Source organism: Protopterus annectens, chromosome 2.part1, assembly GCF_019279795.1.
Source record: "Protopterus annectens isolate FY-2018-M chromosome 2.part1, PAN1.0, whole genome shotgun sequence".
Classification (NCBI taxonomy): Eukaryota; Metazoa; Chordata; order Ceratodontiformes; family Protopteridae; genus Protopterus; species Protopterus annectens.
This window is the reverse complement of record NC_056729.1, coordinates 469192120-469216434: the sequence shown is the minus strand read 5'-3', so window position 1 is coordinate 469216434 and position 24315 is coordinate 469192120. Positions and strand designations below refer to the sequence as shown.

The following is a 24315-nucleotide window of genomic DNA, read 5'->3' as shown; positions in this document are numbered from 1 at the left end:
TGGGATCCATTCACTCTCCAAAGCCTCTTCCTGCAGAGACTTGTCTTAAAACCTTCGGTCTTATAGATTAGGTTCATAGATTAGTATGGCAGCTTCAGTTATCATTACATTAAACTTGACAAGTCCAGTGACCTCTGTTTTGGCACACTGTTCTTCCTAATGAAGATATTCAAGGCTTGCAAGTTGCATCTTCAGTGGTGGTTGGATCTCCCTTATCTAGTAGCCTGAAATCCATTCCATTTGCATATCCTTAAGACATTGCTCTCCAAGGATGGATTTGCTTAGGGCTGGGAGGGACACTACAATGAGTGGACCTTCCCAGGTGTCTTATCTTCGAATAAATGTCTTAGAAATGAGAGCCACATCAATTTTTGTCTTCATTCATTCTTTGTTGGATGGCCTTATGTCAAGAGAGAGCGCAAGTGATATTTACACTGACATGGAGAATTTTGCCATGACAGGGGAAATTCCCCTATGTTTTCAGTAAATGCTGTAGGATCCTTTATATTGACATGAGGTACTATTATCTCAGGAAGATGAGACCTTGTTTTGACATGTCATCTTAAGGACAGCATACTCGAGTACAGCACCACCCTTATGCTGCATTACGTTGTCAGCACTGAAAATTGAGTCCAGATGCCTGGTGTGGGAATAGAACCCACAGCCTTCTGATCTTCCAGCATCAAAAACTGGTATGCTACCTGTTGAGCAACTCTCTGCCATAAGATATTGTAGCTTTCTACTCAGACAACATGGCTGTTTTCGGGCACATTGGCAAACAAAGGACCACAGTCCTACCCAATTTATTTAGCATCCAGTAGTGTGGCAATTGACTGTCAAGGCTGAGTGATTTTTTGATTGTCAGTTACATTCCTGGGGAGGGCTAGCTCCGTGGCAAACAGATTCAGCTGCTACGTTTTGATGCCCCATGAATTAGATTCTGATCCCCTCAGTAACCAAAGATTGTTTTTTTCTGTGAGGCAGCCCGAGGATGTAATGGTTCAAAAATGGCCTCCTAGACTCCTTTTTTTTTCCTCAAGTTTACTGTGACATGAAGGTTCATCTAGAAAGCCAGCCATCTCAAGTCCAAAGTTACTATCACAGTGTCCCCCTTTTTTGTATCCCAGACAGACAGCAGGCATGTTTCTCCTTACTGAGACCATATCTACTTGAGGGGAGGAGGGATACACCTACAGCCTTTGAAGTTGCTTGTGTTTCACTGGTTAAGCTAACCCATCACATGTCTTCCTCTTTAATATTGACAACATGGTTTCTTAAGTTCAATTAAGTTAAAGTTTTAGTTCATTGTTCTTATTTTTGGCCATGTTTGCTGCCTCTTTTTTATATATTTTCAAGTATTTTTTTTTCCTATTAAGAGGAGCTTAATTCACCATCTCTCTGTTTTTATTTGTATAAGTTCAAGTTCAACTATCAGTCAGGCCTTTTCAGACAGAGTATTTGCCACTATTTACTCTTCTCAGAGTCCGTCCACTTAGAAGACTGCTTAAGATAAGTGGACCCAGCTTTCCTTTTGAGCTTTCAGCAAGAGCTTAGATCCTTTTTAAGTTCCTATCTCTTTGGTTGTCACTTACTTGTCCATTTTTTTTATTCTGGCCTCAGTTACGGTTTCATTAAAGTTTACTTGACTACTGTATATCATTTCCATTTGGAAACTGAACCTTCTGTTGCTTCCCTCAATTTGTAAGCCTTTTACAAGACATCTTTCATTGTAGGCCTCCTGTTAATCCTCTTCCAACTTTTGTAGTATTTATTTTATGCTAGAAGAGCAAGCTCTTCTTCATTTTTTAAACAGGCTTGACTGTACATATCATGAAATACTCTCGTTTAATGGTTATTACTTGTACCAGAAGGATGTTGAATTTCAAGCTCAGTATTGTTTTATTATACTTAGCCTCCTGAAACAGATAGTGTAAATGAAGAAGTTGCTGTTTAGTGGCCCTTTGGCACACAGGGATAAAGCCCTTACTTCTCCCCAAGATGATCTATGTTTAATTAGTGGAACAGGCACTGTAGAGGCCATGGCAGGGAAGATGGAAGTAAATGGATGAAATTGACTTGTCTGTACTGGGGGACAGCCTAGGCTTGCTACAAAATGCAGAATATGAGCCTGGCCAGCTCTGTGCTGCGTAAGAAGTGATCTGCTTAGATGGGAGCTTGCACATGCACATACTTCTCCCAAGAGCAGCTGTTGTGAGAGGGCGGAAGTTAGGAAACACTCCTCGGCAGCAATGTGATGCTAAACTAGTGTCTTACTTCTCACCACCCCTTGAAATGAGTTGGATTGAGCCTGGGGAGGCAAAGAAAACTGAATAATTCATAGAGTGGAGAAGATATTCCTCTCTCTTACAGTACTAAGGAAAAGGAAATAGGCAGGTTCATAGATTTGTTTAAAACCACCCTGTCCATCTGGAAAACAATATCAAGGTGTTTTTTCTAGAACCTTTCAACATGTTTTCTCTGATTCTTTATAAATAAGACTAGATCCTTCACAGAAATGACCGGCTGTATTTCTTTTGCCAAGTTTAAGTTGTATAAGGTCTCTAAGCTCATCCTTTTCGGGTGTATAGTTTGGATTGAGTTTTTGTCATGGTAAGCATGGAAAGCCATTATTTGTAGCTCCTGTGGATCATTCTACTAGAGATACTGCTACTTGTACTGCCTTGTTTTAATCAGTGCCATTTAAGGTGAGAGTTGTGCAGTTGCAAAGTGGCCTTCTCTTAGAACTTTTGTGAGACATCGTAAGGCTGCATGTTATGTCCAGGTGCTTTTGGAGCCACCAATATCTGTAGTATGTTCCCATGACTGTGGCCATCCAAGATAATTAATTAGGTGTTCTTTCCTTTTGCTTACAGAAGGTGAAGCTCTCTTCATCTGATATGAAAGCCCTATACTTAGCATGATGAAGTTTCTATCTGCTTTAAGATCTTTGTTCCATCTGCTTTAAGATCTTTCCAATCATCCTGAACCTGTTTTGTATTTGTTCTAGATTTACTGTCCTCTCTTTTGTGGTGTTCTCTGTTCAAAGTGCTGTAAGAATATTGGTAGAATGTAGCCTTTATGGTACATAATGAGATGGGGTAGACATCCTGGCCGCCTAAGATAGTTTAATTTATCAAGTAGTTCTAATGCTTTACAGCATCAGTATTTTCACTAAAGGATTTGGCATACTACTTCCCTAGCAGTTCTGTATAGTGTTGGGGATACCATAATAGCTGCTAAAAAGAAAGGCAAAACTGAGGTACCAAGCCTGAATTTTTTTTTGAGTGCTTTATTGTTCCAGGAAAAAAATACATAGAAGCCATTTTTTTTGTTTTGTTTGATTACGTTTATTTTAACAAAGAAGTTTTGCATACTGAACTTAAAGAATCTTCTTTTTTCAGTAAGCCAGAATTCACCTATGGTAATGAGATGGAGGCATAGGATGCTTAAACTACACACCCCATTTTTCTCTTCAGACAGGGAGTGCTTAAGAGGTTTTAAGCTGACTAGTTTATTTCCAGTTCTGATCTCTAAAACATTGGCCATCTCATAGCCGCAGTGTCTACATATAGCATTTGTGCATCTAAGAGTTAAGTGAATTTGAGTTTCCTTTTCTGGATAACTGCTAGACTTTTTGGCAGTTAAACCATCTGGCTACAATAAGAAAACGTCCTTGGGAATTGCATTAAACTTAAACTCCTTCATGACCTCGTGTTTTGGGCATCCATTCTGAATTTACCACCACAATGTTTGTTGGATAAAGTTAAGGCCTGTTCTACATTTTAAAATATATGGGTAAGTCTACCTGCAGCAGAACTTCAGGGTTCTCCGGTTACATCCTGGTAAGATTTTGAAGATATCTAGCACAATACTTCACGTGACAAAGTTGTTTCCTAAAACTTACAGAATAAAGCCACAAACTCCTCACTCCACATTCTGGTAGTACTGGCAATTGTCAGAGTTCTTGTAGTAGTGGACACAACCTTACAGTGCAACCCGAGAACACATTTGTTACCTCCAGTACTCTCTCCGATTCTAATGAGTTGTTACAGACTAATCTCAAGGTTCATGTGATAGCTATATGAATTCAGAATGTCTAGTCACCAGTGGCATGCTGTCTTCATATAGACATGAAATAAATGGGATCAGAAGATCTGACCGTGAGGACATTTCAAATACATTTTCTGCTAGATGCTATTCAGATAAATATAGACAGCAGAAATGTATGGTGCATCAACAAAGGGACAGAAAAGTTCTTTTTTTCCTTCAGAAAGGCAATGAGCTTTTGGAAGATGAACAAGTGATCACTAGATCTATCTGTAGACAATTTGCTTGCAAGAGCATTTTGTCAGGGTTCTTGAGAAGGTCACTGAAACCCCCATGAATGAAAAGCTGGATAGTTCATTTTTTTTGCCATGTAGTCTCTGTCTGGGGAATGATGCAGTTAGATCCTTTTTGTACCGCAGAAGACAAGGCCCAGACTCCAGACTTTTGTTGCCTTCATTTTCGACTTTGAGACTGGAAGACTGATGCCTTTGATTTCCCTCTGACTCGGGATCTGTTATATGCATTTCCTCTATTACATGTCAATCAGAAGTGAAGTGAAGTGCTTAAGGCCAGCAGACATTTGACATTTTCTTCGCTTATGAAAATAGGGGCAGCCATTGCTCAAACTGCTTGTATTGTGTTATGTTGCCTTGTTTTACTACCTCTTTTGTAGAAACAAATGCTCTTCAGTATCCCCTCCAGATGTTAGAAACCTCATCCATTATGTCTTGATAATTTGTAATATAGTTCTTTTTTTGAACAAGAAACATCTTTATTAAATTATCACTTATGGCATAGGTAATCATATGTTTATATAAATGAAGCAAACCATATTGGCATTTTTAGTTGCAAACATTGTACATCACTTATAATCTATCCAGTCATTGTCAGTGAAACATTGCATAGCTCATCCAAATCCTGCCTTCTTTTAAACCCCATTCCTCCTACAAAATGGTATTCTGCATGTATTATTCCTACAGTTCCCATTTTTTCTACATTATTTACTTATACCCTTTTCTAAAGATCCCATTTCCACTTGTTTCATCTCTGTTGCTATATTCACTTCTTCTAGTACAGTTGGCGTAGACTTTGATTTCCATTTTCTAGTAATTGTGTTTTTTGGCATCACCATAATAAATAGCTCTTCATTTTAAGCAAACATATATATATTTTTGAGCAAATAAATAAATATTAGTCCCATGCTGGTTCACTGCCAGAAAACATTGGACCAGAAGTTATGCTAGTCCTTTTATTGACTCAAAACAGATTTTACAGTTACTCCAGCTTTGGAAGAAATGGGAGGCCTTCATGAAGGGTTAAATCTTGAATACATGTAAAATTTATGTTGGTCTAATAAAAGTCTTTCATCAACTCTATGTTTCAGTGTTGTGTCGTCTTGAGAGAAGCCAAGAGAGATTCATGTAGAAGCTTTTATATGTTGGTCTGGAAAGAATCTGTTAGTGGGCAGATAAGCAATCTGCTAACATCAGGTTATGCCAGGTTCCAAAACTACTAGACTACTTCAGCTAGCCATATAAAATAGGCTTATGTCATTCTCATTCTGCATACTTGTCATTACAGAGGTCTCAATCGACTTTATAGTTAAAGCTTTCTTAAAAGCAGCCCTGCATTTAAACTGTTTCATCAAAAACTGCCATGGTGGGAGTTTTTAGATAAAAAAGCTGATGTTTCAACATTGTGAACTAGCTTCTGTGAAGTTATAAAACTCATGTGCAGCATTCTTCTCAGTAGAAATAAGCTTTGCTGCAAGAATTTGTGAGCTATTGGTTTGGAGTGCATCAGATCCTGTACCATCTTTTTCATTGACCAGCGTAGTTCTGTGATCTAATCGGTCTTTTCTAAAGTACTTTCTTTGAACTAGTTCACACAGCTGTCAATTGTCTTCTCAGAGAATAAGAGGGGAAAGCTTATTTACTTCAGATGCCTGTAGGCAACTCTAGTATTATATGGAATGAAACAAAAATATCAGAAAATTTGGTTAGCTTTTTCTCTTTGGGATTGGCAGCCCTACCTGTGAGCAAACCAGACTCATTAAGTTGGTTTGACTTTGTATGACAAATGCATAAGAAGCGTGCATGCACCATAAAAATAGGTTCTGCTGCAGCTGCTGACACTTCTGCAGTTTTGAGTGTCTGTGCTCTGGACGTTTGTGAAATTTTGGGCCAAACATCCATTCCTGCAGTTAATGAACACTAACAGTTTGACACCCAGTCGTAGAAACTACAAGCTTTGGTTGGAAAGTGATGCAGGGTATGATTTCTAAGCTGTCGCCCTGGATAGAATATTACAAAATTGCTTAAGATTCTGGCCCATTTTTATAAGCTGTACAACTCTTCCCTTAAGTTGGCTAGTACAGTTTCATGAGTTGAGAGGTAGCCATCGTGACAGCTGATCATCAAGGGAATAGATTTTTTTTCTAACAGTATAAAACGACTTTACTGTCCCCCTCCACTTTGCACTTGAGGTTTTGTTTACATAACTTTCATCAAAGTCCTTGTTGAATTGAAAATGGCTGTTAGTGTGCATAGTGTTATATTTCATCAGTTATTGCAGTCAGATTTACTGATGTTCATCGTGTTACACTGCTGCAGTCATCACATTTGGGTTATCCTGCCATCAGGCGGTCCTGCAGTTGGCCCGAGTTCCAAAGTCTTGGTCCAGCGTCGGTTACTGTTGCTTCTTCCCTGACGTCAGTGCGCCAGGGGTATATAAGTTGCAGCCGGCGCCATTTTCTTCAGTCTTTCTTGCCGCGTGGTGCCCGATGCAAAAGCAGTTCGCAAGTGCCGGTCGGCCGACTCCTGAGATTTTCATTCCGAATCCAGAACCGAAGTCTTCTACAAAGCTAAGTACCCCGTTGGGGAAACTTTTTCTTGCCTCAGACCGATGTCAGTAAAAGTTAATAATTGTATTTCTTGTGGGAAGCAAATACCTCATAAGGATTTCCATTCCTATTGTATCCCATGCGTAGGCCCAGACCACGATGTCACTGGTTGTCGGTTTTGTGCTAGGTTTAACAAGCGCACTATTAAACATCGGTTTGATTTTGCCTGACATTATTTTGGCCGAAAATTCAATTACACCATGCCGTCGGAACTACCAATGACCGGAATACACAAAAAGCACAAAGAACAAGGACAGGCATCCGAGGCCCAAAACTGATGACGAAGCCTCTTCTAGGCCAGTCGCCGGTTCTCCGGTTTTCAGCGAGGCACCTTCACAGCCCCTGACGACTGCTTCTTTAGAACCACAGGCCGCTGCTGACTCCCACGTGGAGATGGCTGGGCCTTCGGACACACCAGACTTGAGACCTACCGAGACTAACCCTTCAGAGGGTTCCGGAGTAGCTGAACAACCTGCAGCTTCAGAGGGTGTTTTCAGGCCTACTCAGTTAACCATTAAATCTTCTGCTAAAACTAAAACAAAGAAACAACTTCAGCATTCACCAGGGCAGGCCTCCATGCCTAAGAAACAGATGCTCAAAATGGCCGAAGACCTTATTACTCTGATCAGGGGGTCCCACCCTCCTCCTGATAAAAGGCCTAGACAGGATGCAGACTATGACTCATCCGACCAGGTGTCCATTTCCTCAGATTCATCCTCAGACCAAGGATACTCTTTACCCCCTTATGAGGATTCTGATGCTGAGGAATCTATTCCTTCAGCCTCTCTGCCAGAGGACTACTCCTTTGGGGAAACCTTACATACCATGCAAGAGCATTTCCGTTTGGGAGGGCCAGGATTACTCAGAATCCAAGTAAAGGCTCAGAGATTTCCTTTTATTACCCCCCAACACAGACCCCATGCTATTCCGCCCGTGTTAGATATTGTGGATGATGTGTATGCTGAATCCAGCTTAAATCCTGATTCTTTACCTCCAGCTCCAGTTAAGCCAGACAGATATTACAGAGTCCCTGACTCTCACAAATTCCTTTATAAAAGCCCTGTTGCTGACCCTGAAACTATTTCCCAGGGTCCCAAAGGGGTAAAGGCCTCTACAGCTAAAAATCCAGTCCCCTCTGACAGAGATTCCAGGGCATTAGACAGATGGGGAAAGAAAGTATACACATCTGCAACTTTAGCAATGAGAGCATTAAATTGCCAGTTTCACATGCTTAAATGTCAGCAATATTTGATGTCTCAGTTGAAACAAAAAATGCTTCCAAATTCAGATCTTCCTAACTATAAGGAAATGCAGGATTTATTGCATGCAGCTGAACAAGTGGGAAAACATACTTTGCAATGAGGTTTTGATTCCTTAGAGGCCTCCTGTAGAGCAGCCAGTTACAGGGTCCGTCATTAGAAGACATGCTTGGTTAAAAGAACAGACCTTACCAGATCATGTTAAAGCAAAATTATTGGATGCACCTTTACAGCAGGATGTTTTATTTGGAGTTAAGGCAGAAGAGGTATTAAAGAAAATAGAGGATAAAGCAAAATCTATGCAAACAGTGAAGGATTTCTTACAGGTTCAGCCTCCTCGATTTAGCAGAAATTGGCCAACAAAAAATTGGTCCTTTCCAGTTTCAGACAGACCTCAAAGGGGTAGATACAGACGTCCAAGAGGCAGAGGTCAACCACAAGGTACTTACAGGCCTCGACAATGGAGTGCTTCAACCCAGAAAGAAGGGGAAGACAATCCTCAGCCTTATAAAAAGTAGACCCAATGACTTCCCACTACAGCTGCCAAACATCTCTCTCTTGGCATCCCCCTTGGGGGGGAAACTGGCACTTTTCACTCACAATTGGCAAATAATCACCCAAGACAAATGGGTTCTCAATATTGTGTCTCAAGGTTACAGGTTCCACTTTCACACTCGGCCAAGGTTAAAAGGAATGCCAAATCTGCCACCAAATCAATGGGCAGAGGTTCAAAGGCAAATTACAGCACTCATGGACATAAGAGCTATTCAAAAGGTATCAACTCAGGAGCAAGGACAAGGATTTTACTCAAGACTCTTTCTGGTTCCCAGAAAGAACAAAGCCTGGAGGCCCATTCTGGATCTTTCTTCTCTAAATACTTACCTGGATGTTCCAAAATTCAAAATGTTGACACTACAGCAGCTTCTTCCCATGCTGGGCAAGAAAGCTTGGCTCGTAACATTGGATCTCAAGGAGGCATACCTGCATGCCTCTATCAAACAAAATTGCAGAAGATACCTCAGATTCTTAGCAGGTTCAATGCACTACCAATTCTCTGCACTGCCCTTTGGCTTATCTACTGCGCCCAGGGTCTTTACAAAATGCCTGGCACCAGTAATTGCATTTTGCAGACAAAAAGGAATTCAAATCTACCCATATTTGGACGACTGCCTTATTCAAGCAGAGAGCAAAGATATTCTTCTGAAGCATCTGGCGTTTGTAAAAAGACTGCAAATTTCCCTAGGGTACACAGTAAACGAAAAGAAATCAAAACCTAGTGCCCTCACAAGAGATAATATTCCTGGGTGCCAGCTTAAATACAACGGCCCAGATGGCTTATCTCACGCCAGACAAGCAAGGACAACTGACTCAATATTTCCAATTGATGGCAACAAAAACTCAACTCCCTGCAATTAAACTGCATATGAGGAAACTACAATGGTACCTAAAGAGTGTCTGGTCTCAACACTGTCACAGTTTGGAAACAGTAATACCACTTATTCCTTGCCTTCAACAGGAGTTTTGATGGTGGGCTCAAGCCTGTCACCTCAACAAGGGACAGCCTTTCACTCAACCCACAGCGAGGCAAACACTGACAACAGATGCTTCGGATTACGCCTGGGGAGCACACATGGCAGGAAAATGTATTCAGGGCAAGTGGCCCGCAGAACAAAGGCATCTTCACGTCAATCAAAAAGAGATGCTAGCAATACAAAATGCCCTTATAGCTTTCAAGGACCTTCTGCATCCAGGACAACTACTATTAAAGACAGACAACACCACAGTAATGTGGTACATAAACAAACACTGGGGCACTCATTCATATCCCCTCTGCAGACAAGCCATGACCTTGTGGAACACAGCTATAACCTATCAAGTTCATCTGCAAGCACAATTCCTGCCAGGAAAGAAAAACACACTGGCAGACGACTTAAGCAGAAACATCATGGATCCGCACGAATTATATCCACAAATGTTCAGGATGATAACACAGAAATGGTGGAGCCCGGACATAGATCTGTTCGCATCCCCCATGAATTGCCAGCTACAGAAGTTCTGCCCAAGGACTTACCACCCACAAGCATGGAAAGTGGATGCCCTCTCATTCAGCTGGAAAAACCTACAAGTATACGCTTTCCCACCACTGCCTCTCCTTTCAAAGGTACTCATAAAAGACAGACAAGAAAGGCCAAAGATGATCCTGATTTCTCCAGACTGGCCACGCCAGCACTGGTACCCAATCTTAAAGAACTTAGCACAAGGACCACCATGGATTTTGCCTCATATCTCACAACTTCTGACTCAGCAAAACAATCAGATACTTCACGGCCAGCTCAAGACTTTAAACCTGGCTGCATGGCAGATTCCTTAGTCAAGCAAACAATGCCTCTCTCCAAAGCTGTTATGGATGTCATTCTGGAGGCCAGAAGGCCAAGTACCAGGAAAGCTTATTCGGATAAATGGAAGAGATTCTGTGCCTGGAACCAGTCTCACAGCCTTAAATATTCCTCAGATACTACAATACTTGACTGAGATGCTGGACAAGGGCCTCTCCTTTTCATCCATTAAGATCCATGCCTCTGCCATCTCCGCTCATTACAACACAGATCCACCAATTTTTTCTCATCCTTTGGTAAAACAGTACCTCAGAGGGGCAAAAAACATAAGACTGCCCCGTAGAGCACCAACTCCAACTTGGGACCTCAACTTTGTCTTGGAAAAGTTAACTTTACCTCCTTTTGAGCCAGCTAACTCAGCAGACTTAAAATGCATCTCTTGGAAAACTGCTCTGCTCCTGGCTATAAATTCAGCACAAAGAATTTCAGAATTACAGGCACTAATGGCAGTGGAACCTTTCATCATTTTCCATCAAGACAGGGTGTCTTTAAGAACGAACCCTACTTTTATGCCAAAGGTGGTATCAAGTGTGGCTCTAAACCAAACTATTCACTTGCCAACTTTTTATCCAAATCCACAGAATAAAGGAGAGAGACTACTGCATTCCTTGGACATACACAGACAGTTACGCTTTTACTTGGACAAAACTAAAGCTTTCAGGAAAACTGAGCAATTGTTTGTATCGTATGCTGCAGGAACACAGGGAAAAGACATTTCAAAACAGACCATTTCAAAATGGATAGGGCATTGCATACGTTTCTGCTATACACATCATGGAAAAACTGCACCTAACAGCATTAGGTCTCATTCCACCAGGGCAACAGCCACTTCAACTGCCTACCTCAGAGGAGTACCTACCAAGGACATTTTGGAAGCAGCAACTTGGAGTTCTGTACATACCTTCACCAAGCATTACCAACTGCCTCTTTACTCTAAATCCAGAGCTGGCTTTGCCACTGCAGTTCTGCAGGGCCTTATAGCCACCCCTAATGTTTTATAGAACCAGCCACCCTGCCTCTGCTTTGGGATTCTACCCAAGTGTGATGACTGCAGCAGTGTAACACGATGAGCATAGTACAGTTTTGTGCCTACCATAAATGTAGGTGTTTGAGTGTATACACTGCTGCAGTCCAGGTTACCCTCCCTCCTTCCCCTCTTACTTGCTGTTCTAACCCTAGTATTCTACCCTTGGCTGCCTATGGGAAGTATTTGCTGTAACAGAAAGTATTTGTTTGCTTTTCTTATGTGTGTTTTATTAGCAACTTACATTGCCTACCTTTTTGGGGGCACCTGACATTTGGGGCGGGAAAAACTGAAGAAAATTGCGTCGGCTGCATCTTATATACCCCTGGCGCACTGACGTCAGGGAAGAAGCTACAGCAACCGACGCCGGACCAAGACTTTGGAACTCGGGCCGACTGCGGGGACCGCCTGACGGCAGGATAACCCGTGTGTGATGACTGCAGCAGTGTATACACTCGAACATCTACATTTATGGTAGGTACAAAACTGTACTTTTCCCTTCCACTTGAAGAACTGGTAATGGCATGCTGTAACACTGCTTTCCTGTGAAGTGTGCAACATCTGATGCCAGAGGTGCAGTAATAATACCTTTGCCTGAAAAAATGTTGACTGGATGATGACAGATGTTAGTGAGTAGAAGCCTAGCTGTTACAATAATGCTGGAAGAGTTATCTCCTTAGATGATTTGCTGTTATGATGAGTATTACATAGTTTGGGTCATAGTTGTGTGACTTCCCTGGCTGTTGATATGATTGGTGGCTTCCCTGTCATGTGTTGGTGTTGTCGGGAACGTTGCTAAGTTGTGTTTCGAAGCAGTCGATCATATCAATGTTTCCAAAGCTTTTGATGTCCATATGCTGTATCCTCATAATTCTTCTTGTTTAAACCAGCAAAATTGTACTGTCCCTGTATTAAGTCTTGGGAACATCTGTGAACGTCTGCGCCATATTTTTTTTCTACTTAAGCTCCTTATTAAACTGTAGAAAATGTCAGTGTTATTCTTTTGCATTTATAAAAAGCTACAGATTTTTTGAAAATAGGAACATTAGCAAACTAGATAAATGAATGTTACTGCTCCTGAAAATCATAACATTTCAGCTTGTTTTATACAATACAGTTTGATTTGTATCAGGTCAAGCAGGCTTTCACTGAAGCATTAATTTATAATTATGATGAAATATTTGAGTGAATTAAGCAGAATGATAACTCCTAGCTAGACTACATGAATGTGACGTAAAGCTTCAAGAGACACTTGGCGTCAATGTAAAGAACTGCTACTAATCATCTGTAAAACTAATTGTCTTTCTGTGAGTCTTGGAAATGTTGATTTTGTACTGTTTGTCAAAATCTTAAACATTAAATTAATAGTACCTACTCACATCATTCAGTTTAACATATACTGTTAGATCTATTCTTTTCAGTGTGTTGGCCTTATAATTTGTGGAAGTTTTGTCTTGATCTTAAACTTATGTTGACTTCTATTTTGATCATCTTATTATGTCTTTTGTTTGTTCATAAACTAGCAAAGAGCGATCTATTGCCAGTGAAGAAGGCATTGAGTATCTGCTCCTGGGAGATTTTCAAGTCAAAAAGATACTGTTTCAGAACCAGTGAGTTTACAGTAATTATTTTTAGGGGTATCACAGGGGGAGCACAGCAAGTGTTTGTGGTGTGGCTGGGCTGACATATATCTGACTTAAACTTTCATTTGCTGTGATTTCAGCAAGGCTAAATGGCAGTGGTAACTGCAGTAATCATTTCTTCCTAACAATCTTCTTTGTGTTTTTCTAAAGTGGTATTGTTCCAGCGGGGAGCTTTTTGGTGTGTTACTGCATGGTGCTTTGAAAAAAAAAAAAAACTAGATAAATAGATATGGTATGTACACAACAATAGTATGCTTAAAATCTGATGAGGCTTAGCATAATCAGTTAATGTCCACAGTAGTTACTTCGTCAGAAAGATGTCATCCGAAGTGTGAAGGTGGTAATTTCAAAGTGAGGTGACTGTGTTGTTGTTGCAAACCCATTAGATGGCGTTAGCTGTTATTACAAAATCTTCCTCACCGGTGATAGTTTCATAATTTTAGTTAAAATTATATATGGATTCATTATTAACTACTGTTGTGTACATGCAGTAGATGACAACCTATTTCAAAATACTTAATTTGTGATTAAATGAGAGTGGGCAAATTTTTATTAACCAGCTCTTTGCACCATCACATTTTCAAACAGCATGCACCAATTAGTCCATAGACAGCCATTGCTAAAATGCCTGTCTGACTAATCTTTATTTGCATGCTTTTTCAGCAGAGTAACATAATAGCTGTTTGTACGTTTTTCTGAGTTGTTTAAGCTATTTCAGGTAAAGACCTGTAAAAAATGTTTTTCCATCTGTTTGTCTTATATTGGCAGCATGATGAAAAATGTTAAATGTTAGCATTTCTGTAAAATAATGGTGTTGCAGCAGATTTTATTACATTCATTATCTGCAGTTGAGAACCATGCACTGCCTCTAGCTTGTCATGGCTACCCTCACCCACCAGTTTGTCTGTTTGTCTAAAAGTGATTTTTCCCATTGTCTGTTACATTTTCTTTACTGATTTTGTGTACATATTCCCGTTTTGACATTGTAATATTTATTTTAATTGTATTCTGCCTGACATTGTTGCTATTGTGTAACTTTAAAAGATTTTGTTTGTACTGCATGTACTGGAGCTTTTCTCCCCAAGCCTCCACTGAAAGAGTGCATTTGCGCCCAGGTAGACTTCCCCGTTCAACAAATGTAAAAGAAAATGCTACTACTTAACCCCACTATCTACTTTATAATGAGCCTCCTTTCCCTGGTGGGCATACCTCTCAACCTGTTAGTGCAAGAATTCTAGACAAAACCAAAAATAATTGGGGGGTGGGCAAAGGCTCAAAGTCAGGGACAAATTTCAACTATTGCTGTTACAAGCTTAGAGAGTTGCTAGAATAACAGGTTTTGCATTAACATGCATTTTCTGAAGGACATGAAGTCTGAAACTCAAATGTTTGTCATTATTTACGTAATTCATTCCTCAAAATATTCACCATAAAAAAACACACATTTTATGAGGAACTATGAAGAGAGAAACTACGAGTGAAAAATCTGGGTATACTATAAAATCCTGGACAGTTGAAAGGTATGGACCTCACCATTTAAGCAAAGTGATGAACAGTAGTTTTCAGGATACGACTGCCTGCTTGTACTTTGATCCCTTTCACACAGTAGCCGCGGTGTGTCTGTATTGCTTCAGTGAGTACACAATGAGTTTGTTCATTCTTTTATGATTTCTGGTGCAGTTTTTGCTTATTTTTTCTGCTCCTTCACCAGGCTGTTTTATGTGTTTTGACTAGGATATAGTTCGGAAAATATGTATCATTATTCCGATAGTACCCCTTAGGAGTGCCAAACAAAGGCATTTTTTTTCTACCTTCATTTATAGGTTCATAGGTGTGTACTAGGCTAATGGCGCTGGGGCCTTTACAAGCCTAGTCCATAGAAATGCCTTGGCATTATGCCGCTTGTCGTTAGTTCCCAATGTCTCTATCAAGTAGAGCCACTGGAGTGATCCCTGGGGTGAACTTTCTATTTCCCATCCACTCATCAAGATTTCTCTTGAAGAGGACTAATGAGGTGCTCTGCTTGACATGTATGGGATTCTATTCTAGAGCATGGGCAGTCTCTGGGTTATGAACCTGTCCCTCCAGCATGATGTCCTTCATGGATGCATCTGCAGTCATAACAACTGGGTTGTCCTGTCGTCAGGCAGCCCTTCGGTCGGCCGGATTCCAAAGTCCGGGTCCGGCTTCGGCTGATGTCGCACTTCACCCGACGTCATCTCTGCTGGTCTTCGGGTATAAAGGCATCAGCCGACGCCATTTTCCTCAGTCTTTCTTGCCGCGTGGCGCCCGAAGCAGAAGCTGTTCGCAAGTGCCGGTCGGTCAGATCCAGAGATTACTACTACCGAATACTACTTCGAAGACTTCTAAAAGCTAAGTACCCCGTTGGGGACTCTTTCTTGCCTCAGCGGATGTCAGAAAAAGTCAATAACTGTTTAACTTGTGGGAAACAAATACCTCATAAAGATTTCCACTCTTACTGTTTGCCTTGTTTAGGCCCAGACCACGACGTAGCAGCCTGTTCGGCCTGTGCTTCATTCAACCGACGAACGCTTAGGCGTCGGTCGGAGTTTGCTGAACAGTTTTTCGGCTCAGATTTTGCGTACATTATGCCGTCGGATCCTCCGACTACCCAAATTGTTAAAAAACGAAAGAAAAAGACCGACACTCGCGGTCCGGGGTTTCGCCCGCAACCATGGTTAAGCAAACATGAGTGTCTCGGTTTCGGCGAAACCGAGAAAACTGATCAAAGTACAGCGAATCAATGACTACTACTGAGGTTCCTGCTACTTTACTTGAATCGGCCTCAGAAATTTTACCTACAACAGTGGTTACTAGTGACTTATCAGACACCATCCCTTTGGATGTCTCTACCCCAGCACGTGGTGCTGCTAGGCCTCCTGCAGCCATGTCTATTAAGGCCTTTGCCAGGGCTAAAGCAGCCAAATCTACTAAAACAGTGCCTGTTAAACCCCCTTCAACCAGGCCCACTTCTAGTTCACAAATGCTTACTCTGGCAGAAGATTTAATATCCTTAATTAGGAGATCTCAATCTCACCCAGACAGGGCCTCTCAGCCCCAGAAAAGAGACCTAGACCAGAGCCCCCCGAGCCTGTGTCCTCTGATGATTCTGCGGATGACTCAGATATTACAGACCAGCCAGATGCTCCTTTCTCCAATTATGAAGACTCAGATGCTGAAGAATCCATTCCAGCTGCTTCTCCACCAGAAGAATTCTCCTTTGGGGAAACCTTACATGCCATGCGAGAACAATTCCAATGGCAGGAACAGGATTTCTCAGATTCCAGAAAAAGACTTAGGACTTTTCTGCACCTACCACAACACAGGCCCTTAGCTATACCTCCTGTCCTCTCTGTTGTGGACGATGCATTTAATGATGTCTGCACTGCACCAGATTCCTTACCTCCAGCCCTTGCCAAACCAGATAGATTTTACAGGGTGCCAGACACTCATCATCACCTATACAAGGCCCCACTTGCAGACCCCGAAACTATATCCCAGGGGCCTAAGGCAGTAGCCTCGACCACAGCAAAAAACCCTATTCCTTCTGAAAGGGAAGCCAGGTCTTTAGACAGATGGGGCAAAAAAGTTTACACCTCAGCTACGCTCTCAGCTAGAGCTTTAAACTGTCAGTTTCACATGATACAATACCAAGAGTTTATGCTTGATCAGTTAACTAAAAAGCTATCCTCTGATGACTCTATAGATAAGAAATATGTATTAGAAATGGTAAATAACATACAACAGGTTAGTAACCATTCCTTAAAATGTGGCTATGATGCACTGGAGGCTTCATTTAGATCAGCCATGACTGGCACAGTGATAAGAAGACATGCATGGCTGAAGGAACAGGTCTTGCCGGATCATGTTAAAGCTAAGTTATTAGATGCTCCTATGGATAAGGCCAGTTTGTTTGGTACACCTGCCCAGCAGGTAATGAAGAAAATGGAAGAAAAGGCAAAATCTGTACAAACGGTTAAAGATTTCTTGCAGGTTCAGCCCCAAGGTTTAGCAGGAACTGGCCTGCCAAAAATTGGTCCTTTCCTGACTCCACAAGATCCCAAAGGGGCAGGAATAGACATTCCAGAGGCAGAAATCAATCTAGAGGGGGTGCCTACAGAGGACGACAGTGGCATGGTAATAACAGAGGCACAGACACAGCCACTACCACTACAACAGCACAATCACAGTGACTTGATCCTAACTCCGCCTACCAGGGAACAAATAGCAGCACCATTAGGCGGAAAATTAACCTTATTTTTGAAGAACTGGCACTATATCACAAAAGACAAGTGGATTTTGCAAACCATAGACCAAGGTTATCGGTTCCACTTCCACACTTTACCAGTCAAAAGAGGAATGCCAAACCTGCCTCCAAATCAAAAACAGAAGCTCTACAGCAGATAATGCAATTAACAAAGATGAGAGCTGTGGAAAGAGTACCAATAACAGAACAAGGCAAAGGATTCTACTCCAGACTATTCCTAGTTCCAAGAAAGGAAAAAGTTGGAGACCTATTCTAGACCTGTCCACCTTAAACACATACATCATTGTCCCAAAATTCAAAATTCTGACCCTACAGCAACTTCTTCCCATGCTGGGCAAGGAGTGTTGGCTGGTAACTCTAGATCTCAAGGAGGCATACCTGCACGTCCCCATTCGACCAATTTGCAGAAGATACCTCAGATTTCTTGCAGGATCAGAGCACTATCAATTCTCAGCATTGCCCTTTGGCTTATCTACTGCCCAGAGTATTCACAAAATGCCTGGCATCAGTAATCGCCCACTGCAGACTACAGGGAATCCAAATTTATCCATACCTGGACGACTGCCTGCTACAAGGGGACAACAAAAGCAAGCTGACAACAGATTTACAAAGGGTCATTTACTTGCTACAAGGACTGGGATACACAGTCAATTTACAAAAGTCAAGGCTGATACCATCCCAAACAAGGACATTCTTGGGCGCGGAATTGGACACAGTAAAACAAATGGCATTCCTAACTACAGAAAAACAAAAAGAACTCCCTCTTTATTTCTTGGCACTAACAAAACAGAACAAGCTAACAGCAAGAAAAGTTCTGCAGGCCTTTGGCTTCATGGCATCATGCATAATCTTGGTTCCACATGCCAGACTGCATATGAGAAAACTACAGTGGTACCTAAAGAATTTATGGTCCCAACACAGGCACAGCCTAGAAGCAGAAATTCCACTAATCCCATGCCTAAAACAGGAGTTCCTATGGTGGGCTCAAGCATGCCAGTCAAACCCAGGCCTACCCTTTCACAACTATCAAGCAAGCCAAACCATCACAACAGACGCCTCAGACCTAGGATGGGGGGCTCACATGCTGGACAAATGCATACAAGGATTGTGGGCCTTAGAACCAGCTTCACCTGCACATCAACCTAAAAGAAATGCTGGCAGTAAAACTGGCAATCCAAAAATTCAGACCATTTCTCAAAGAAGGCCATTTGATGATAAGGACAGACAACACCACAGTCATGTGGTACATCAACAAACAGGGAGGCACTCATTCATACCCCTATGCAGAATGACTTTGGACCTTTGGAATCTGGCACTCAGCTACAACATCCAGTTACAGGCAATATTTGTACCGGAAAGGAGAATACTCTAGCAGACATGTTAAGCAGAACCACCTCGGATGCTCACGAATGGATGCTACACCCGGACATCTTCAAGACCATCTCAAAGAAATGGGGAATGCCACAGATAGATCTATTCGCTTCCCCTCTCAATCACCAGCTCAAGAAATTCTGCACAAGGACATTCCATCCACTTGCATGGAAAGTGGATTCGCTCTCCTTCAGCTGGAAAGGTCTGACAGCATATGCATTCCCACCTCTTCCCTTGATACACAAGGTATTACTAAAAATCAAGGAGGAACGCCCAAGGATAATCCTGATAGCTCCGAACTGGCCAAGACAACACTGGTACCCATTGCTGAGGAGCATGTCTCGGGACAAAATGTGGTCAAATACCCCTGATGCCTTTGATGTTAACTCAGAACAACTACAGCATCATGCATCCAAACCTAAAAACGTTGCAACTGACTGCATGGAACATCACATAGCAGCAACTAATCCAGATCTTTCCCAAAGGGTTAAAGACATTATCCTTGAAGCCCACAGACCTTCAACAAGAAGGAACTATGCAGGAAAATGGAAAAGGTTTGTCATTTGGAGTGCTGAAAGAGGAAAAGATGTGTCGAATATAGATATTGCTAACATTCTGGAGTACTTGGCAGAGCTTTTACATACAGGCCTGTCCTATTCCTCCATCAAGATACATGCATCAGCTATTTCAGCAGAATACAGCTTTGATCCACCTGTCTTTTCACATCCTCTACTCAGGCAGTTCCTCAGAGGGATCAAGAATGTAAAACCTCCTAGGAAACCACCATTGCCAGCTTGGGATTTGAACTTTGTGCTAGAAAAGTTGACACTGCACCTTTTGAACCAGCAGCAACAGCAGACCTACAGCATCTATCATGGAAAACTGCTTTCCTACTGGCAATAACCTCAGCAAGGAGGGTTTCTGAACTTCAGGCCCTAATGACAGTACAACCCTTCCTAATCTTCCACCAAGATAGAGTGTCCATGAGGACTAATCCTACATTTATGCCTAAGGTGGTATCCAGAGTGTCCTTAAACCAGGCAATCCACCTACCTACCTTCTTCCCCAACCCACAAAACAGAGGGGAAAGAATGCTGCATACCTTGGATGTACATAGACAGCTACGCTACTACCTGGACAGAACAAAAGTAACAGAAAAACTGACCAGCTTTTTGTAGCCTATGCAACAGGAAGGGAAGGAAAAGCAATTTCCAAACAGACAATCTCCAAATGGATAGGAAATTGCATACGATTCTGTTACTCCTTCCATGGAAAACCAATTCCACAGGACATAAGGCCTCATTCTACAAGGGCAACAGCCACTACCACAGCCTTCTTACGAGGAGTGGCAACCAAGGACATTATTGAGGCGGCTACTTGGACCTCCGTGCATACATTTGCCAAGCATTACAATCTACCTCTGTATTCCAGATCCCGAGCAGGGTTTGCCACTGCTGTACTGCAAGGGATCCTAACCACACCATAATCTATTCTTCCTCCTCCCCTAGTTGGCTATGGTATTCTACCCAGTTGTTATGACTGCAGATGCATCCATGAAGGACATAGTACAGTTTTGTACCTACCATAAATGTAGATGTCCGACCTGGATAGCATCTGCAGTCAGGATTACCCTCCCTCCTTCCCCTCTGTGGTACTCCTAGGGTATTTACCCTCCTAATAGCTAGCTGGTGGGGGGAGTCTCTTATGGTGTATTTGTTTGTATATATGTACATACATGCTTATTTTTTGTGTTTGCCTTCTATCTTTTGGAAACATTGGCATTTACCCAAAATTTAGCCTTCCAAGAGGGCAACTGGCATCTGGGGCAAGAAACACTGAGGAAATTGGCGTCGGCTGATGCCTTTATACCCGAAGACCAGCAGAGATGACGTCGGGTGAAGTGCGACATCAGCCGAAGCCAGACCCGGACTTTGGAATCCGGCCGACCGAAGGGCTGCCTGACGACAGGACAACCCAGTTGTTATGACTGCAGATGCTATCCAGTTCGGACATCTACATTTATGGTAGGTACAAAACTGTACTTTCTCTTGGTTGTGGTAATGAGGTTGAGGTCTCTGGAGAGTGTGGTGTGGAGGAATTGGGAATTCTTTAAATGTAGCATTTCTAACCAAGCTGGATCAGACATGGCTTTGTAAGTCAAGCAGAGATCGCCTCTTAGTAGATGATATGAGACCGAGAATAGCTGGAGTTTTTTGAGTCTGTCCATGTAGGACATGTGTTTAAGGCCTAGGATCCTCTTTGTGAGGTACTTTTGTGGCCTTGTTGCAGGTGTCTAGTTCTACGATTGGTCTAATGAGGGAAGAGTAGAGAGAAATTACCTCTTTCTTCCTGGATGCAAAACCCATCAAACTAGACAAATCTCGCTACTATAAAAATATGCAAGAAAAATATGCCACCACCCCCAAAAAAGTCTGGGCCACAATGAATGGTATACTACACCCAGAAAAGTCCACTACTCCAAATCCCTATGCTACCAAATAACCATGAAAACATTCCCAATCAATTTAACAAATTCTTTATTGAAACAGTCCAGACCCTTCCCAATGCCCAAAATGGCATTAGCAGCCCCACACCAATAACTACCCCAACCCACTCCAATATACAAAACAATACCCCCAGTTTTCACCTTTACTCCATGTCCAAGGCAATTTCTAAACTCCTTAGGAAACTTAAACCAACCACTCTAGCAGCTGATATGCTATCAGCAGACTTCCTTCAGATATCAGCTGAAGCTATAGCCTATCCTGTCTCTATTCTCGTAAATAGATCTCTCTTAGAATGCAAAGTTCCCACCTCATGGAAAACATCACATATTATTCCACTGCACAAAGGCGGTAACTCCTTAGAGCTCACCAGCTATTGCCCAATAGCAATCATATCACCTTTATCCAAAATATTACAAAAAAGTTGTTCATACTCAACTAATGCAGTACCTCCAAAATAACAACCTACTCTCCATATCCCAGCATGGCTTTAGACCTTCCCATAGCAGCACCACAGCATTACTATCATTCACCAATATAGTTAACCACCATAGAAACAAGGGTCTATTTGTTTCTTCCATATTCTTAGACTTATCAAAAGCCTTTGACATGGTAAATCACAGTATGCTTCTTGAAACTCTATCTACTCTAAATGTAAGTCCCCCCTCTATGTCATGGTTCAACAGCTACTTATCTGGCCATCAGCAAGCAGTCCTATGGCAGGCACAACTGTCCCCCCTATTACCAGTTACCATAGGAGTCCCTCAAGCCTCTATCCTTGGCCCTTTGCTGTTCTCTTTATTTACTGACAATCTCTTCATCCTCACCCACTGCCTCAGTAGTACAATACGTAGATGACACCACCCTTATATGTGCTGCCCCCACCCTAAATGAACTACAAACCCTAACCCAAAATAACTTCACCCTAGCCGAAACTTGGTTCACTAACATCAAACATCTTCTTAATCCCCCAAAAAAACAAATTATTTTCAGCCCAGGCAGATCTCCTCCCCTAAATAGTTATTTCACCATCTACTCTAAAGAAAACATTCAAATTAGTCCAACCACACACTAAACTGCTATTTGTAGAAGTAGACTGTAACCTGAGGTTCGACATCCACATAGCACAAAGCATTAAGAAAGTTGATAAAAAACTTGAACTCCTCTACAGGAACAAATTGTTTATGACTAAACACTCCAAAGCAACCATCGCAAGGACTCATCTTCTATCCACCTTCCTCTATGCCTCTCCCATCTTGACTAATCTCCACCAAACCGATCTAAATAAAATGGAATCTGGCTACAATAAGATTGCCAAGTTTGCTACTGAAGTCTCATATTGGTCCCACCACTGTCTATCCCTTAAGCAGCTCAACTGGCTTGAGTTGCCTCATATACTTCTACTCGATCAACTTTCTATAGCACGCAAACTGTAATACCTTCCTGAGAAAACCCCAGCACTTCAGCATCTAATTCAACCCCACATTCCCTCTAGAGCCTTAAGATCTAGTAACCAGAACCCCATAACTGTCAACCAACATAAAAATGATGCCGGTAAATCCCTCTTTACCAGCACCATTGCTAAAACCTGGGACATACTACCAAGCCAAATGACTTCTACCACCTCCTTTATTCGTTTTAAAAAACTCCTGAAAACCCACTATTTAAGTGGCTGGCTATGTTCATGCCACTCACCAGGCTAACCCAAACCAAGAGAATGTTTCTGTGTACAGCTAAGATAAACAGTTCCCCTGAAAGCAAGTGATCCCATCAATACTTACTTGACAAAACTTCTAACTGTAAAAAATAATACAAATGCTGTTTGACGTTTATTATGTAACTCAGTGATTGTCTACTATAAGAATTGTTACTCTCTAACATATTGTGTATGATTGCTATAAGCATACTCTTATTTTTTTTTTCTCTTCTCTTATGTACTGTAGTGTATTATGGAGCTTTTCTCCCTGGGCCTCTACTGAAAATGGACCTGTGTCCAGTTGGACTTTCCCAGTAAACAAATGTAAAATAAAATAAATAGTAATTAAATGAGATGCGTCACAGAAGGACTTTCTGACCACAGTGGCAATGTGGTGGTCGAAGGAGATGTTGCTGTCAACCTGTGTCCCCAGATCTCTTATAACGCCTTCAGTGTTCAGTGGGCTCCCATCGTTGTGGTAATTAGTGGGAACTGAGTTTTTCCCAAACGGGATGATGACGCATTTTTTGGCACTAAGTTTAAGGCCATGGATGTCCTTCAAGGATGCATCTGAAGTCTTCACAAATGGGTTGTCCTGTCGTCAGGCAGCCCTTCGGTCGGCCGGATTCCAAAGTCTGGGTCTGGCTTCGGCTGGTGTCGCACTTCACCCGACGTCATTGCGGCAGTTCTTCGGGTATAAAGGCATCAGCCGACGCCATTTTCCTCAGTCTTTCTTGCCGCGTGGCGCCCGAAGCAGAAGCTGTTCGCAAGTGCCGGTCGGTCAGATCTAGAGATTACTACTACCGAATATTACTTCGAAGACTTCTAAAAAGCTAAGTACCCCGTTGGGGACTCTTTCTTGCCTCAGCCGATGTCAGAGAAAGTAAATAACTGTTTATCTTGTGGGAAACAAATACCTCATAAAGATTTCCACTCCTATTGCATACATTGTTTAGGCCCAGACCACGACGTAGCAGCTTGTCTAGCCTGTGCTTCTTTTAACCGACGGACGCTTAGACGTCGGTCGGAGTTTGCTGAACAGATTTTCGGCTCCGATTTTGCATATATTATGCCGTCGGATCCTCCGACTACGCAAAGTACCAAAAAACGCAAAGAAAAGGACCGACACTCGTGGTCCGCGGTTTCGGCCGAAACCGCGGTTAAGCAAACCGCGAGTGTCTCGGT

General features: G+C 42.1%; 1 protein-coding gene across 5 annotated transcripts in view; it reads left to right on the top strand.

Moving 5' to 3' along the window:
* The window catches only part of GAB1 (GRB2 associated binding protein 1), a 1599067-nt gene that overhangs the window by 1230192 nt on the left and 344560 nt on the right, over positions 1 to 24315 (top strand). For 3 of the 5 annotated variants that reach the window (XM_044062261.1, XM_044062260.1, XM_044062263.1), the window contains exon 4: positions 13152 to 13238. The exons of the other annotated variants lie outside the window; for them this stretch is intronic. In XM_044062261.1, the coding sequence (XP_043918196.1) occupies positions 13152 to 13238 (87 nt within the window). The remainder of the gene's footprint in view (positions 1 to 13151; positions 13239 to 24315) is intronic. 5 annotated transcript variants of the gene reach the window in all.